General features: G+C 36.7%; 1 protein-coding gene across 5 annotated transcripts; it reads left to right on the top strand.

The window, feature by feature from the left end:
* The first annotated feature begins 49 nt into the window (after positions 1 to 49).
* On the top strand, positions 50 to 14,918 carry DBF4 (DBF4 zinc finger). Of its 5 annotated transcripts, none has more exons than XM_042044428.1 (12): positions 50 to 138; positions 1,231 to 1,406; positions 3,265 to 3,459; positions 4,559 to 4,609; positions 5,120 to 5,189; positions 5,332 to 5,408; positions 6,831 to 6,861; positions 7,134 to 7,179; positions 8,901 to 9,032; positions 11,530 to 11,644; positions 11,953 to 12,080; positions 13,682 to 14,918. In XM_042044428.1, exons 1-12 carry the CDS (start codon positions 93 to 95, stop codon positions 14,745 to 14,747), a joined length of 2,133 nt encoding a protein of 710 aa, XP_041900362.1. In that variant the 5' UTR covers positions 50 to 92; the 3' UTR covers positions 14,748 to 14,918. The 5 variants fall into 5 exon arrangements, with proteins under 5 accessions (XP_041900362.1, XP_041900361.1, XP_041900359.1 ...); XM_042044427.1 differs by having other exon boundaries at positions 1,228 to 1,406; positions 7,137 to 7,179; XM_042044425.1 differs by having other exon boundaries at positions 1,228 to 1,406.
* The last annotated feature ends 1,381 nt before the right edge of the window (positions 14,919 to 16,299 follow it).

Here is a 16,299-nt window from a genome sequence, read left to right as displayed (position 1 = left end):
AGGGCGCAGGAGGCGCTGCGGCGGAGGCGGGAAGGCGGCTGTGCTGATCCGGAGTGCCGGCGGAGCAGAGCACGATGTGACTCCGCGGGAAAATGAAGCCGAGCGCTGCTGAGGCCGCCGACAAAGGAGCGCGTCCCCGTAAGCGGCGGGGGGCTGTGGGCAGCGCGGGGGAGCTGCCGCCGTTCAGGCCTTCCTTCGCAGGTGCCGCCATCCCGGCTGGGGCTGTGAGGCCCGGTGCCGGGTTTGGGCCCGAGCCGACCTTGGGCTGGCGCAGCTGGAAGGGCCTTTGCGTCCCTTGGGGAGTTAAATGTAAAGCGTGTCCCTGGTGTGTGGGGAATCGCCGGGCCGCTGCTGGGCGAGCTGCTCCCCGCGGGAAGCGCTTCTCTGGTATTTGCATGGAGGGCTCCTTAGGCCCAGGGTGTGAGAACGCACCCCCTTTGCAAGAGAGACTCTGTTGTTATTACAGTCCTACTAATGCGCTCCAAACTTTTAATTATCCCTGAGAAGTTTAATATGCATGCTCCAGTATTAATTCCAGTGTTTAGTGTGTTAATTTTTGAACTCCCCTGGCATGTATGTGCTGAGTATAACACCATATTTGATCCTTGATCATCTATAGAGTTTTTCTTGCATGCTTGCTTAGCACCCATCTCTTCTGTTTAGATTCAATGTCAGTTATACCAACCTATGCCTCTCCATTTTCTCGTTTATCTTGGTTTTTTTATCTTCCAGATCCTACAAAACTGACTGTTGTTCTTGCCTTATTTAGTGTGCTCGTAAACCTTACTTAGAGAATTTTGTAGCATGAGTAGTGGTTCTGCTCCCTTTCCTATCTAAGACTGTTTCAGGGAGGGAAGGAATACTTAACAGGGACTATTTTGCATGTTGCCTTTTTGTCTTCAGACGAGGCCTGCTCACTTCCTGTAGCAGCTCTCATTGTCTTGAGCTTCTCCAGAAAATAAGCAATTAGGAGCAAGTCAGTGAGGAAGAAAAACCAATGTAAAACCAATATGTGCAGTTATACTTTGAGCAACTTGTTCTAGTGAAAGGTGTCCCTGCCCCTCCCTCGCAGGGAAGTTGGAACTACAGGATCTATAAGGCCCATTCCAGCCCAAGCTATTCTATAGAAGCTTGCTTCATCCATTTCCATAATTCAGGAATATTCCTTTTTGAAAATAAAACCAAAACTCAGTTCTGTCTAAATTGCCTTTTCTTTTTTTCTTTCAGCAGATGGAATACAAGCAAAAACAGAAAAGATAAGATCTTCCCTGAAGAATGTGAAAAAAGACACAGGAAAACCAGAGAAACTAAAATTTAAGCCGCTCACTGGGAAGGTGTTTTACCTCGATATCCCATCAAATGTGATCTCTGAAAAGTTAGAGAAGGACCTCAAAGAGCTGGGAGGGGTAAGTTAATAATAGAGACCTGTATGAACCTGGAAGAAAGTGTACGTATGTGGAATGTCTTTTTTATGTTCTTTGTGACATTTTAATGTTTTTACTTATCTGAGATGGGGTCTTATTTTTCTCTGTTTGTCTTAAACTTTAGTACAAACAATGAGAAACTTTAGTACAAACAATGTGCTTATCAACAAATTATTCTGTGGTTTTTCAAGAGAAGCTGCTTTACTGATTGGAACAAAAGTTCTTGTTCGGAAGTTTTGTTTTCAGACAAAATTATTTACTTGGCTTAAAATTTTATCCGAATTTATTAGGGTTCATTGTTTGAGGTGATTTTTCTTTTGCTGCTTCTGACTATATTGACGTGTTTATGTGTTACAACTGAGTGTTCAGCTGAACCTGAAAGAGATTAAAGGAAGAGTTTTGTATATGTTTACTGTAAGTCAGTAACTTCACTAACTACTTTTTGTGCAGAGTATCTTGGTGAGTATTTTTGAATACTCTTACTTAACTAATAAATTTTACAAGCATCTTACTAATATTTTTCCTAATTCTCTCTTCTGTGTGGAAGGTACTCTTTGATACAAGCAAGTACAGGATATGATAATTATGTTAATTGCATTGCTTGTATTACTAAACACCTTTCAAGCACAGAGGCAGAAGGGATCTGCTTAAATTGCTAGTTGTTCTGAACATTGCTTTGGCAATACTTCTTTGACCTTAGAGGGACACTGAGCAGCTTTATGAAATTGGTACTTGTCTGAAATCATAGTAGCAGTAAGGAATAGCAATAACACAGTTTTGAGTTAAGTGCATTTTTTTACATTTAACATCAAATAAGTGCACGCTGTCATTTGTCTTTCTAAACCAGAATTTTAGGCATTCATGTGTGAAAAGTAAGTTCAAAACTCAAAGACTGAAAAGAAAGTTTTTTTGCCTTATTCTGAGGAGTAAATGCCTCAATCTGAGGTGCTCAACACCCTCAATATCAATTACCACGTTTCGTTGTTACTTGTGTGGAATGCACTCAGAAGTGCCTCTCTCTGTATGTCCTGTTTCTGTAAAAGGTACATAGAAGAGAATTGAAAGGTACTGTTTCAAGCTGTGTGATTTGTGCTTTCCACACTGATTAGTGGAAAAGAGGAAAATACTTCAAACTATACAAACTGACATGAAATAACAAGGCAGATACCTGATAATCACACTGTAGTTGGCAATGAAACACTGAAGGAGCAAGATGGAAGAGAGTAAATGCAGAATAATGACATTTTTATATTACTGAGTATAAGAATATGAATCTACTTTACATTTTACTTTTTTGAGAAGTGTTATGAATAATATAGGTGTGAAACATGGTAGCTATCCTGAAATTTTAGTTTTTCTGCTAGTTCTAAACTCAGTAAATTTATAGCTCCTTGCAGACTGTAAATTACATTTGCAAACACCTGCCTTAAAGTTTAGCTGAACACTTCTGTATAATTTCTGTTACCTAAAATTAGAGATAATTGTTTTCCGTAGTCTGAATTAGTCTGTTATTACTTAATACAATGTTTACATTCTTATACTTGGAAAGTATTACAGGTAGGTAGTAAAAAAATTATAATAATCAAAACAAAGCAGAGCTCTTTTGATAAAGATTACGAAATTAAGGGACTGAAATTGGAGTTTGTGACTGGTAAGACGCAAGTACAACTTAGTTGTCATTGTCATCCAGATATTTAGAAAATCTTTTCTTGTTAATTCAGTGGTTTTGAACTTTATTGTTTTAGAAGTTTTATCAGTTTCCTTTAAAATATTCAATGTAAAATTGAGTTACTGATCTATTGTCCTGAATTAATTATTTTCTTTATATCTTTATATTTAGAGAGTGGAGAGTTTTCTTAGTAAAGATATCAACTATCTGGTGACTAATAAAAAGGAGGCGAAATTTGCACCAGCTCTTGGCCAGATTTCTCCTGTTCCTAGTCCAGAATCTGCGCCTAACGGAGGAAATGGTTCACCTCATCCTAGCAACCGAAAAGATCGAAATGATGGAAGTTCATTTAAGATAGTAGATACAGTAAGTTTCTTAGTAAAGCAAATCAGGTGCAACCCATGGGATATGCTCTTTCAATTTTTCTCCTATTTTGTTTCATAAAGGTGGCAGCAGTTCCTTGGGTGAATGAGGGGATTTCTTTCAAACATACTTTTACGCTTATTCAGGCTAACGTGTTAACCAACTCAAACTAATTCAGCAATTTTTTTGAAACTAATTTTAAAAAGGAGCCATTTTTGCAAGTAAGCAGAGTACACTCAAATCTGTTCTAATGTAGTATGTCTGACTTACAACACTGATGTCATGTTTGACAGCTGGATCAGGCACGTGATGACATCCAGTGATTCCTGTCTCTTTTGCAACATGGCCTATTAAAATCTGGCTGATTACATGTTGTTAATGCTGATACCTGCAGAAACACTCTGATAGTAGTAGGAAGTAATTAAAATTGAGCATTATGAATGTTAAGTTTCTCTGAGCTCTTTCTTAGGGGATCACATTAATTGCAACAGTTAGTATCTGAACTTATTCAGGTTTATGTGAAGTTGCTTACATGGGCAAGTCTTGTGTCCTTTCAGAATACGGTTGAAATACTTAGCTATACTATATATATGGTGCTTATTTAGAAACATCCAGGCTGCAGGCTGGTCTATGTATTGCATAGGTGAGGGCACCTCGTTTTGCAAACAACCTGCATAGGTAAAGCCAGCTTATTATGAATAAGCAGCAAAAAGTAGAAAAAGGAAATGCACTGGTGATGGAAAAGCAGGGGATAACACAGAGGCTATGATTATATTCATGACTGTTAGCTTAATTTTCACAAGTTCAGCTGATGAAACCTCATCTCCTGGTCTGTGTCACTGGCTGCTTATTCCCACCATCTGTGTTGTTCCAGCCCTAATATTGCAGTGGCCTGCTTTGGCTGAAAAGGATTACTTGTTGGGGGTTTTTTGGTTTTGGGATTTTTCCCCTTAGACTGTATCAACCATAACTTTGTGAGAAAAATGCACATTATTGAAAAATATAATGAACAAAAGGAGACCCTTGTATCTAACATATGTATTTTTTGAGAGCAATATAATTTGTCTCACTTTGTTACAAGTGTGTTTCTGTTTTAATGTAGGTACGTATGAGCAGAGGAAAATCCTTGGTTGAAAAAGCAATCAAAGAACAGGTAAGCCAAATTATCAACAAATTTGTGCTTCAGAACCTTTGGTGGTTTGTTCTTCTAGAAAACAAGCGGTAGTAAAAGTGATCTTAGTGGTTTTAGAGAGAAGTCAGCCATGGAAGTGAAGTGTCAGGTATGTTTTCTGGGTACTTCCTGAGGAATTGAATGTCTGGAGTCTTAGGACAAGTATTAAAATTTGTCAGGATTGCTAATATAACTAGCATTTGAGAGGTGTTCATGAAGTTAATGTGTAAATTCACTGTCTTCAAATCTTACTATAAAATGTGACAATAAAGAACAGTTTTGGTTTTCTGAAGGTTTAAATATATTCTTCTGATGGTGAGGTGCTGTAATACAGAGACAGAAGAGGAGTCTAGGAGAGTGATAGTCTTTTGGCTAAGAAGCAAAGCATCTGCATTTTAATCTCAGCTTTCATATTATATGTTGTATTTGTAATTCTTTTAAGTAATCTACTATGCATTGTTTAAGATTATTAATATAATTTATTGCTTGCAGGACTTAATCCCTTCTGGTAGTATACTGTCCAATGCTTTGAGTTGGGGAGTGAAGATCCTTCATATTGATGGTAAATATTTTTGTTGGATGAAGCCTGCCTTGAACTTGTAATGTTTATTTAACTTTTCTTTTGTTGAATTTGAAATATTAAAAATTATGTCAAACATACAAAAATTGAATTAACTGAGTACAATTCTCCCTCTTTTTGCCAGATGTTAAGAATTGCATTGAACAAAAGAAAAGGGAGCTCTATCTAATCAAAAGAGCAGACAGTTCTTCTAAAGATGTGGTAAGTGCCTCTGCCATTTATAAAAATGCCATTTGTTTCATTAACTAAGAAAACACTTAAGTACTAAAGTACTAAGTACTGCCTACTGTGAAGCCTGTAGATCTTATTTTAATGAAGGTATTGCTCATTTTCAGTTTTTCACAGACTAGTATGTTGTAAGATGTTTAAAAACCATCTTTGAAAGATAAAAAGTATTTGCTGTGTATTTCAACGTTATTTAAAAATAGCTTTAATAGTAGCATTGATTGTGTAATTTGTAGACCTGTGCTGTTGCAAAGGATATCTAACTATCAGAAGTGCTGAACTGTCTGAAGTTTTCATTCTGCTTGCCTCAAAAGTAATAAATAATAAAATGTATTGCGGCTTTAATATGATGTAGACGGCAGCTAAGTTGCCTTGTATAATTTTCCTTGTGACACAGTGATTAGAAATGCTTTCATTTTGATGGGCCATTCCGAAAAATCATAGTTACGTTTCCTGGAGAAGCTAGGTCTCTATAGGGAATTTGCAACTCTTCTTTTGTAAAGAACTAGCATAAAGCATCTTCAAGCTCTTCTGCCAATAATGTGCAGTTGGCATGTGAAAATGACATTAAAGCTTGTAGCTCTTGCGTGCTTCATCTGCAGTTGCTCTGTAATTTGCACAATTGTCTAGTTTAGCCATGGGGCCTGATAAGTAAATGTGGAACCAAACTACCTGGGGTGTGTTACTTTGTTTCGGAATGTAATATTGGCTAGTTATTGAGGCTACATAAAATCCTCTGCCAAATCATCACTGTGTTCATGGATAGCAGGTGAGATTGTTTTGCAAATACTATAAAATGAGTTTGTACCTTTACCAGAAGCAATTAAAATTAACAGCTAATGCTTGATTGTAGGCTTCACTTTAAGACAAAATATTCTTCTAAATTTTAGTCTTCATTGCTAAAAATAATAAAAGACCCAGCCCATGTAAATCCATTCAAATGAAAAGAATTGTATTAATTGGAGATGCTTGCTGTTCTACAGGTTTTGGTGGCATTTTGCAGCTTGCAGTTAATTAGGATTTATAAAGTGTTGTAAAAATGCTATCTGTATTAAAGGCTGAACTTTAAACCATGGCAGGGTAGTTTCAGGGTGGAGAGAGTAAGTGTATAAATTTACCTTTCTTAGTTTCTTTGTTTAGATTTGCTTTTAGGAAAAATAAATTGAGGCATCTGAAGGAGAACACTTCTTTTTTTTTAGTGTAGAAATAAATATTTCTTTGGGGAAACACGTTACCTTATTTCAAAGTCCTAGTGAGCTTAGTTTCCTGCAAAAGTCATCATGAGTGTATGAAGTCATGATTAACACAGGGAGACTCTCATAAATTATCTACAGCTAAATCTTTAAGTAAAGTGCAGAAAAATACAGGGATTTTATACCATCTCTCTTTTTTCAATAGGGAAAACAAGTTACTGCTCAGAAGTCGAAAAGTAAGTACTTCAATAATTGTAGAGGTTTCTGGCTTGACTTTCTGAATGCTTAAGAATGTGCTACAGTTCTCATGTGGTCAAATGTGGTGCTGTACTCCGATTTGTATGTCCAACAGAAGCATGTAGAAGAACTTCTGTGGAAATCATGAGTTTGTCAAAACTTGTACATAATGAGCTCTGAAATGAAGTCTGCTTATTTTTTAAGCTACTGGGGTAGCATGATAAAGGATGAAAAGTAATTATCTATTGATTTCCTTTTCTCCCCCCTTGAGCAGGTAGACTGAAAAGTCCATTTATCAGGGTGGAAGATAGGAGTCGGTAAGTGTTCTCTTCGTGCATTCAGTAATGTGATTCTCAAACTGAGTAATTCAGAATTACTTGAGAAAGTGTGTCCTTAAATCTTAGTTTCTTTCAACTTCCTGACTTCAAATGTCAAGTGTAGTGCTCTCTTATAATAACATACAAATGTGTCTAGCCACCAAATGAGATTGACCAAGTAGTAGTATAGTAGGGAATATTTGCAGTAGGTGATGGAAGTGGCAAGTTAACAGGTAACTCCAGTTTGTAGATCATGAGAGTGGGTTCTTCAGTTTACTTCCTACCAAGGACTGTATGAGTGAAAGGGAAACCTGAACCTTTACATCTTTCCTTAAATCCAAATCCTATAGCCCAAAAGGCCAATAAAACTTTGCATACTGAATTCCAGTCGTGTAGTCCCAACTCAATTACATTTATCTCCTGCTGACACCCTTCAGATGTAAGGAAAGAGAAGTTGTTAGTTAAAATAATTAATAGAAATTAGGTTTAATTTCCTGTTCAGTCATTTCTTTTTAAAGGGAAAAGTTACAAGCTATTAATCTGACTTCAGAATCCACAATAGTACGCAATCTGATACATTCAGCCTTGAAAAATTTCACGTCTTTCTGGTCCTGTAATCAATCAGTCTTGGTTGTGTAAGAAAATGCCAGTTAGCCAGAAGTTGTGAGAACAATGAATTGTAAAAAAAGGTTCAGTTCTGCACAGCATAATTTGCACCTTTAAATCCCTAACTAACTTCTGAGTTATGATGTTGTTTATAAGCGCTAAATTCTTTGACCTGATTTCTCTGATGCTTTCCTGTATTGAAAAAAGAGATCTAAACCCAGTTGTACACTGAGTTGGTGCAACAGGAATGAGGAACCTGAGGATAGTGGGGAGAATTTAACCAACACAGTTGTAAGAACAAGAAATTCATATATAAATATATGTGAATTTGACTTCACAATGTAGTGGCGTACTAAACACTTGAAACACTCCTAAATATTTATGTAACATAATGTTTTTTAATGTTTATGCAACATAAGTAACGGTTCAGAAGCAGAACATGATGGTTCGCTGTTGCTATTATGTTTTCCAGACTTGCTGTTGTAGTTTTGCCTGGGTAGCTTATAACTGTAATGTGGGGAAGAAATCAGACAACTCTGCCATCAGCATTTCAGTCAAATGATTATTCAGGATGTGAGCTTTTGACATGCCCTATTTTAAAAGCTCTTAATATATTCAGAGCACTGGTACAGTTGCAAGTTCTGGTATCTCTGAAAGTACAGTGGTGTACAGGAATATTATTTTTCTGAAAAATGAGATGGTCAGTTTTTATATTTTGAATGGTGAATTGATTACTTTTTTTTTTTTTTTTTTTAAGAAAATGGTAAAATGAGAAAAAAAATGCATTGGATGTTGGGAACTGATGTAGCTACTTCTCAGGAGCACAAATGCACTGTTGTCCAAATTATTCTTGGGTTTACTGGTTACCCAACTCACAATTAATAGGCACACAAATCATATCCCAAGGAATGTGTAAGACAGCTGTGGAAACTGAAGGAAAGTATCAAGGAGGGAATGAATTACTTAGTCTAAAATATTTATCTGCTTAACGTTCTGTGTATGACATATGTAAAAGAGAAACACCTTCTCAAGATTTTGGACCTGGAGTAATGTATGCAATGTAGCCCTTTTTCTGGTTTTGATGGTTCTCATGCGCTTGTTTTGTGTTAATGCAGCCAGTATCGACCATTTTACCTGCAGTTACTGAGTTTTCCATTTCTGAACTATTGTGTTCCAAAGCCATATAGTCCATTTGAGGTGGATAAGAAGTATCCTTCTGGTCAAAAGCAAACTCAGTCTAAGCAAAGGTTTGTTGAAAACTTTGTTATCGACATGTGGGTAGAGGAGAGGGTTGTTCTCTAAATCATTTCATTACTAATTGTGTTCTAAAATAATTGCTCTTCTTCTAATTTTCTGTGCTATTTAATGCCATGTCTCAGCTTATGTATTTACTACACTGTTAGTGTCCGTCTCTCTATCTGTCCCCTCTTTGTCCTGTCTTTAATCCTTTTTTTGGGGCATAGAACTGCATACATTCAAAAATGTGGCCTTCTCCTTTCACTGTGGGTCAGCGTAAGGTATTTTTTTCCTTTCTGCCACTGGTTTCTTCTTTGTCTTCCTCTTGGATGCTATTCAGTAAGTATTTCACAGGAAGTGGGTTTCTTGAGGCTTCTTTTGTATTTATCCGTACAGTACTGAAATAATTAGTTAAATTTTTTAAAGCAGTGATACTCGATCACAGTGCCTAACCATTGTTGATAAAGAGCGCATATTGTTGATAATTTACAGAAACTAGATTAACTGCTAATACTGCTTCAACTCTTCAAAGATGAAAAGTGGATGCCAGCTGCCCAGTAAAATTGCAGGTTTTTTTACAGCGTTTATGTCCTACATTTTGGCATTCAGGCTCTATTTGAGCGCTACAGATGCAGTTAGAACTTCAGCAAATCAATTTTATGATTTGAAACTTATATTTAAGAGTCTTAATTGTTTTTTGTGAATCAGTGTGGTTTTTAAAAATCTTTTCTACCTAGCTTATTTCATCGACTTCTTAAATTGATTCCTGTGAGAGACTAAATATGTTTAGGCAAAGGGTAGCTTTGCCATATGAGGAACTTTCTGTATTTAGTAAGTTGCTGCTTTTCTTTTTTTGGGGGGCTGAAGACTTAATTAGCTGTGATACCTGTTTTCTTTATAAAATGGCTTCTCCACAGTTTTGTCCAGTCTTGACCTTAATACAGTGCTGGAGGTTTTAGCTGATGTTGCCATAATGCCTTTTTTTTTTTTTTTTTTTTTTTTTAGTTGCAATGAAGGTAATATGAATAGGCAAAAAACATATATTGCAAGGGTGACTGCTGTATTAATAAGGAAATTTCTGATTGTGTCTCTTCAGAGGAGGTTGGAAAGACCCATTCTTTTTAAACCGTTAAAAAACCATAAAGGCAGTTTTCGTTTAGACGGATTAAGGAATGTGATATAGTAAAAATTTCAGAATTTATGTTTGAATAAATATTCCTAATTAATACTTCAGGTGGGCACATACCAAAGAGATGTTTAGGTGGGAAATTATTTCATACTCAGTTGTGAGCAATGTCAGTTTTGGAAGAGAGAGAGAGAGAGAGGGGAATGTTCACTTGTTTTATCTTTACCTGGGAGAAAAGCTTGTTGAAACGAAGTTGTTAGTTCTACTTGCTTCTGCATTGGGCAAGACCTGCAGACATATTCAGTCTTCATATGATCCATTCTATTGGTTATATCCTGCTTTACTGATTCTCTAAGAGTTTTACTGTTTTGCAGAGGAAAGGTGTGAAGGCTGATGTAACAGTTAAAGCACACACTGGGGTTCCCTGTCCTGAGGAACCAAAGAAGTGCTGGGTCAGGATGTTAACAATACATTGCTATGCTTTGTAAGCTAGAGATTTTTCAAGGCAGATTTTCTGATGTAAAGTCCTGACCTTACATCTATGCAGATACTTGGTAAAATCTGTCGGAGTGATTTTTGGCTAAACAGGGAGATGGCACTATTCCTCCAAAGTAAAAGGGAAGTAGAGATTGATGACTTTGCTTTATTGCTGGCATATCAGCCTTAGGTGGTTTAATAGTGGATTGCAGCAAGCAGTAGGTCTCCCCAGATGAGGACTCTGAAGGTCATGGAGCAGCTACTGAGAACCTCTTCATATTTTAATGTCCAGGAAGAACTTCAGGTTCACTTTTTTGCATTCCCACTTAGCCTGTACCTAGAAAAACAGGACAAAATGGCATTAGGTCAGCATATTCAAAATTATGTTTAACCAACAAATATGGCTGTTACTTTTGCCAGAGACTGAGGAGAGGTCATCTTTCTCAGATGTGTGTTTTCTAGGCTTCAAAAATACTGACAGTGGGTGTTAAAATGCTTTTCTATTTTTCTGTTTCTAGTTTGGGTTTTATCATCTGTGCACAGAGATTTTTAAATGTCCTTTGATTTTTATTTGTTTAGCAATTTTGTGTTATTTATTCTGAGTCAGTGATGGTAGTACATCTGTACTAACCTGGATGTTTTATGCTTACATATAATTCCGCTGGGTCTGCCTGTCTTCTTGCAGTAAATGTTTCTGGGTTTTGTTTGTTTGATTTTAAATCTGTGCATAACTTTTCTCTTTGTTTTTAATAAGCGTTGACTAAAATAATGTAGTTTAAGGGGAAATAGAGGTTTGTTTGGGGTTTGTTTTTTTTTTTTTTTAAGTATGTAAGAATGAACATACTGTGAGAGGCAAGCTGAGCACTCAGTCCCGTATTTAAGACTCATAAATATTCTCTTAACAGAAACAAAATAAACAGTGACAAGGACTGTGGAATGCCTGTTCAGTTTCCTCAGAAGGACAAAAAAAAGAGAGGATATTGTGAATGCTGTGGGAAGAAATACGAAGATCTGCAAACAGTATGTGAAATGTCAAGTATATGCTTTGATACCATCATAACTCTTAAGTGTGGTATCACCAGACGTTTCTCTATAATTTTTTATTTTAAAATATTTTTCTGAATAACCAGCAAATGAGTATTTTTTCCCATGTTAGAAGAAGCAATTAAGAATTAAAACCTATCTCTGATAGCTGAAGGCACTAGTAATTGATGTCTTGGAGATGCTAGTAGTAAATTAATGATATTTACTTGCTCCTTCTTGTACTGCTGACTTGTATATTTGTATCTGTAGTCTTAGATTTGTTTCATGTTTTCTCTTTATTGCAGCATCTTGAAAGTGAGCGGCACCGAAATTTTGCACAAAGCACACAGTATAAAGTTGTTGATGATATAATCTCAAAGTTAGTTTATGAGTTTGTTGCATACAAAGATGATGATACAGGAAAAATAAAAAGGTGAGTTACATTTTATAAATTCTAAAGACTCTGTGAGTCACGACATTGAACATAAAGATAGTCCTGAAATTCTTGATCTGAATAGAATAGGATAAATTCATGTTTTGAACTCTGAAATAAATAATGGAAATTTGCAATGCAGCTGTACCTGGCAAATCAGTTCTGTAAAGCAGAATTTAGGAAAAAAACCAATCAGAAGTGCAGATGACATCAGAGAAAGATGAGACTGAATTTTGCCAGAAGTTGTCCTACCTATCTTCAGCTTCTATAAAGCAAAATCTGCTGTACTGAAATACTGCTATCAGAAAGACAGCAATGTCTGGATATCTTGCTCTGAATGCTTTCTGTCATTTTTGGTAGTCTAAGTCAAAGGACAGCAAATCAGTCAATCTGATCTCCTTACCTGTGGAAAAACTTTCTGCCTGTACTCTAAACCTCTTAGCTTGTGTGCTGCCTGTGCAGAGCAGAGAAAGCAAATGTCACTTCGTTCCTTGTAGCTCAAGAGCTTGAAAGGGTGAGAAAGGCTTGTTTGGTGTCTTGAACTGTAGGCACCAGGGTCTTTGTTACGTGAACAGTAACATTATTCACGGTTGCTCTGATTTTTTGCAAATGAGTCAGGAGATAAGGAATTCTTGTTTATTTATTTAAAAAAAAAGGCAAGTAATGAAGAAATAAAGGTATATTCTTAGTGAAATCAAAGGAAATGCGAACAGAATCAAACAACTGATAGCGTAATGAAAGCAAGCCTTTATTTCTTTTATGATTTCAAAATACTCAAGAGTTGTTAGGCTTGAAATCCTGTCAGGAAAATTATGTTAATTTTGTGTATATATCATAGAATATTTGTAAGTATTTATAGCCATTGCATTATATTCACTAACTTTTGTTCTTAATGCCACCGTAAATTGAGATTTACTGAAATACTAGACTACTTTGTGTGTTTTTAAAACAATTTTATGAGCTGTAGAAATCAGTAAGAAAATATCAAATTCAACTATAGATGCTCCGGTCCTGTAGAAATAGTGTGTTACTGTTGTAGTGCTAGGTTTGGTGTAGCAAGCTGCAGCTTTCCCTGAGAGCTCAGCAGAGCTGCTTTGGGCAGTGCGACCATTTCGCCTTCCCGTAGTCCATTTCGGACGACTCCGTGGTTTTGCCCTGGCAGCTCTCAGCTCTACAGCACAGTGACGGCGAAGGAGGCGAGAAGGGTGTCCATTGGGGGGTTCAGAGGGCCTTTAATGGTTACATCTTGTCCTGGTGACCCCCAGAGGCAGAGGGACCCTGCAATCCGGGCGCAGGGGCTTTTTCTCAGGGGCAGTCCATGGGTGGAGTTGGGGTACAGGAACCAGCAGGGAGAGCCCAAGGCAGGGGCCAGGGCCAGGAGCAGGGGAAAGTGGGGGGAACAATAGGGGATCAGAAAAGCAATGGGTAAACAGATCATCACCACGTTACTACCCTAAATATATCTTTCCTTGAAGAGTAAAAACAAAAACTCTTTTGTTAGTTCTAAAATCAGTAGTTAGTTTCCAGAATCAGTTGCCTATGGAGTTATGTTGCATGGGGTTTTTTACGTTTGTTAATATTTTTAAACAATTTCACTGTAGGACAAAATGTAGCACAGGATATTTTTCTCCTATAATTGGAAAGATAACCAGACCAGATGAGCTGAAAGAGCGACTGAAAAAGCAACGCATTTCTTTGAAAACTTACTCATGGAAGGATACTGCAATGCAGGCACTCAAACTGGATCGCCAGCCTGCAGAAGTACAACCAAATTCTGTGCCAATACCTACCCCTGTTTCTGCATCTGTCTGTTCAGTTCTTTACTGTCACCCATCGCAACCTTCAGAACTGAAAAGTAAGTTCAGAATTAATAATGAAAATATTAAGACTGATTGCTCCTGTACTGTGAAGGTAAGAGAGACTGTTGTATCATCAACTTCCATACAGCCGCCCCTTCAGAAAACTGACAAAGTGTACACAAACAACTTGTCTCAAGCTTCTGAGCCATTCAGCAGGGAAATACTGGAACCAGATCTAAGTAAAAAGAATATACAGTGTTTTCAGGAAGGAACATATACTTTATATTCTCACACCCAAGTTACACATTTTAATGAAAAAGACAAAAACTTACTGCAGCAAAAACGAAAATTAAATAATTCAGTAGTTCTACCAGCAAAGTGTTTGAAAAAAACAGATGCCAATCCTACGTTTGTCAAGAAACATCCTGATTTGTGTGATAATCATCAACAAGTGCAGCACAATGTCATTCTGAAGGCTGAGGTCTCTGATACTGCTGTGAACAAAGAACTTAATGCATCAGCTGCCAGCACTGCCCACAGTTCACCGTCTGGAAAGCTGCACAGAAAAGTGAAGCTTAACTTGGGAAGGAATAAAAGAGAAACCTGGAAACAGACTATGGAGTTACATGTAAAGAATTCAGATAGACTGTCTGTTCCTGAAGAGAAGAGAAGCTCTTGTAGCTCACCACTGCAGACCCTATTGGAGTTATTTCAGACAAGTGAAAGAAACTCAGAATTTGGAGGTTTTTCAAGTTACACTGAGAATAAATGTTCAGTGAGCATAAATGATACATGCGAAGGGCAGAATACAAATGTTATGTGGTCATTATTTTCCTCTTCATCCTCATCCCCGTTTTTTGGATTTTAATATTGGTTTATTTAATATAATGATTTTTAGATTGACTTGAAAATTTAAGATTCTATTAATGAAGACTTAAATTGCTGTATTATATGTACAGATTATTTGGTTCTCAAGTTTTTTAATGCAAAATCTTCTGTATATGTATATATGAAAAATAAAACTAAGTTTGGTTTTGGTCTTGTGTTTTGGATTTTTTTTAGAGGTACTGCATTATCATGGCTGATAAAAGGCTCTGACCCCATATTTGGATTAAATAAATTGCTAGGCAAAGCATGATGCAGCTGCATTTAGATAAAATAATTTTCTAAAATCATTGATTATGATACATTCCGAGTAACCACATTAAAAAGAATCAGATGTTCCACTGTAAATAAGGTAGTCCATTACTCACTGATCATTGATGTTTTGTGGGCATTTGGTTGCTTCCCTTTTGTTCTGCTGCTGCTTTATTAGAGAACACAGTAACAAACATGTATTACATTCTTTGACTACTCTGATGTATTATTACTAACTTAAAAATAGCTCTATTGTGTATTTCAGCTATTAAGAAAGCAGTTAGATGTATAAAAATGTATTGTGGGAAAACAAACAAAAACCCAACAGGACAGGTAGGTTTCTGATTGACTTGGGTCCTTTGTTTGATTTTTCTTTTGAAGTAGCCAGCCTGTCACATTGGGTTACTCAGAGGCTGAGTGAAAGACACAAGTGAGAGTTGGGAAGACCGTTTTGTTGTTGTTGTTGGTTTTTTTTAATAATTCAGTTCTTTACCAGAGCTGATTTCTTTCAGAGTTTCTGTATCTGTAAATCATGAGAGGGCACAACTATGAAATTAGAAGAGGCAAAGCGTTATTAATAAATGTAGAGTGCCTTAAGGTCATGTAAGAGATATAAATCACAGAAATGACTTTCATTAATTTTTGCATAAATTACTTGTTTGCATTTTTGTCTCATGCCCATTTAATACTCTCAGACTTAGTGCTCTTATGGTTAAAGTGCTTTAATGTTCTCTGCTATTGTCTGTCCTTTATAGGCTATTCTCTGTGAGGGGTAGGTAAAGCTGCTTGGAGTGCAGGAATGGGTGAGGAAAATGACATAAAATTACTTTCCTTTAGAGAGGGTATGAATTGGAAGCTTAATGATGAAAGTAGCTGCTTAGGGAGTTGCTGTCACCTAAAAGGTGACATTTCTTATTCCCCTGTGAATGTAATTGTGTGTACAGTCTGGTGAGGACTGCTTTTGGTTTCTCCATCTTACTGGTCACTTCTGGCTTGATTTATAGTTAATTCTGATCTGGATTTGCATCCAGAAGATAAAGAAACCCATTACAGAAATGAGCGAAATTACCATTTTAAAAAGGAGTTGATCTTAAATGTGTATGTCTGTATTTATTTTTTGCCTGTAAATTACTAGTATGTAGTGTTCCAGGACTGGGACTTTAAGGTAGAAGATTGAAGCAATTACTTTGTTCTTTGTTTTGAGTGACAATTAAATGACTGCTTTCTGGTTCAGTGAATGCTGTTTATTTTAGGAACAAGTGTTTTGAGTGTTTTTCTTCTAT

This window comes from Corvus kubaryi, unplaced genomic scaffold (assembly GCF_017639235.1).
Source record: "Corvus kubaryi isolate FWS band 111438036 unplaced genomic scaffold, C.kubaryi_AGA036_p1.0 37398, whole genome shotgun sequence".
Lineage (NCBI taxonomy): Eukaryota > Metazoa > Chordata > Aves > Passeriformes > Corvidae > Corvus > Corvus kubaryi.
The sequence above is the reverse complement of the archived record's forward strand: the minus strand, read 5'-3'. Positions and strand labels throughout refer to the sequence as shown.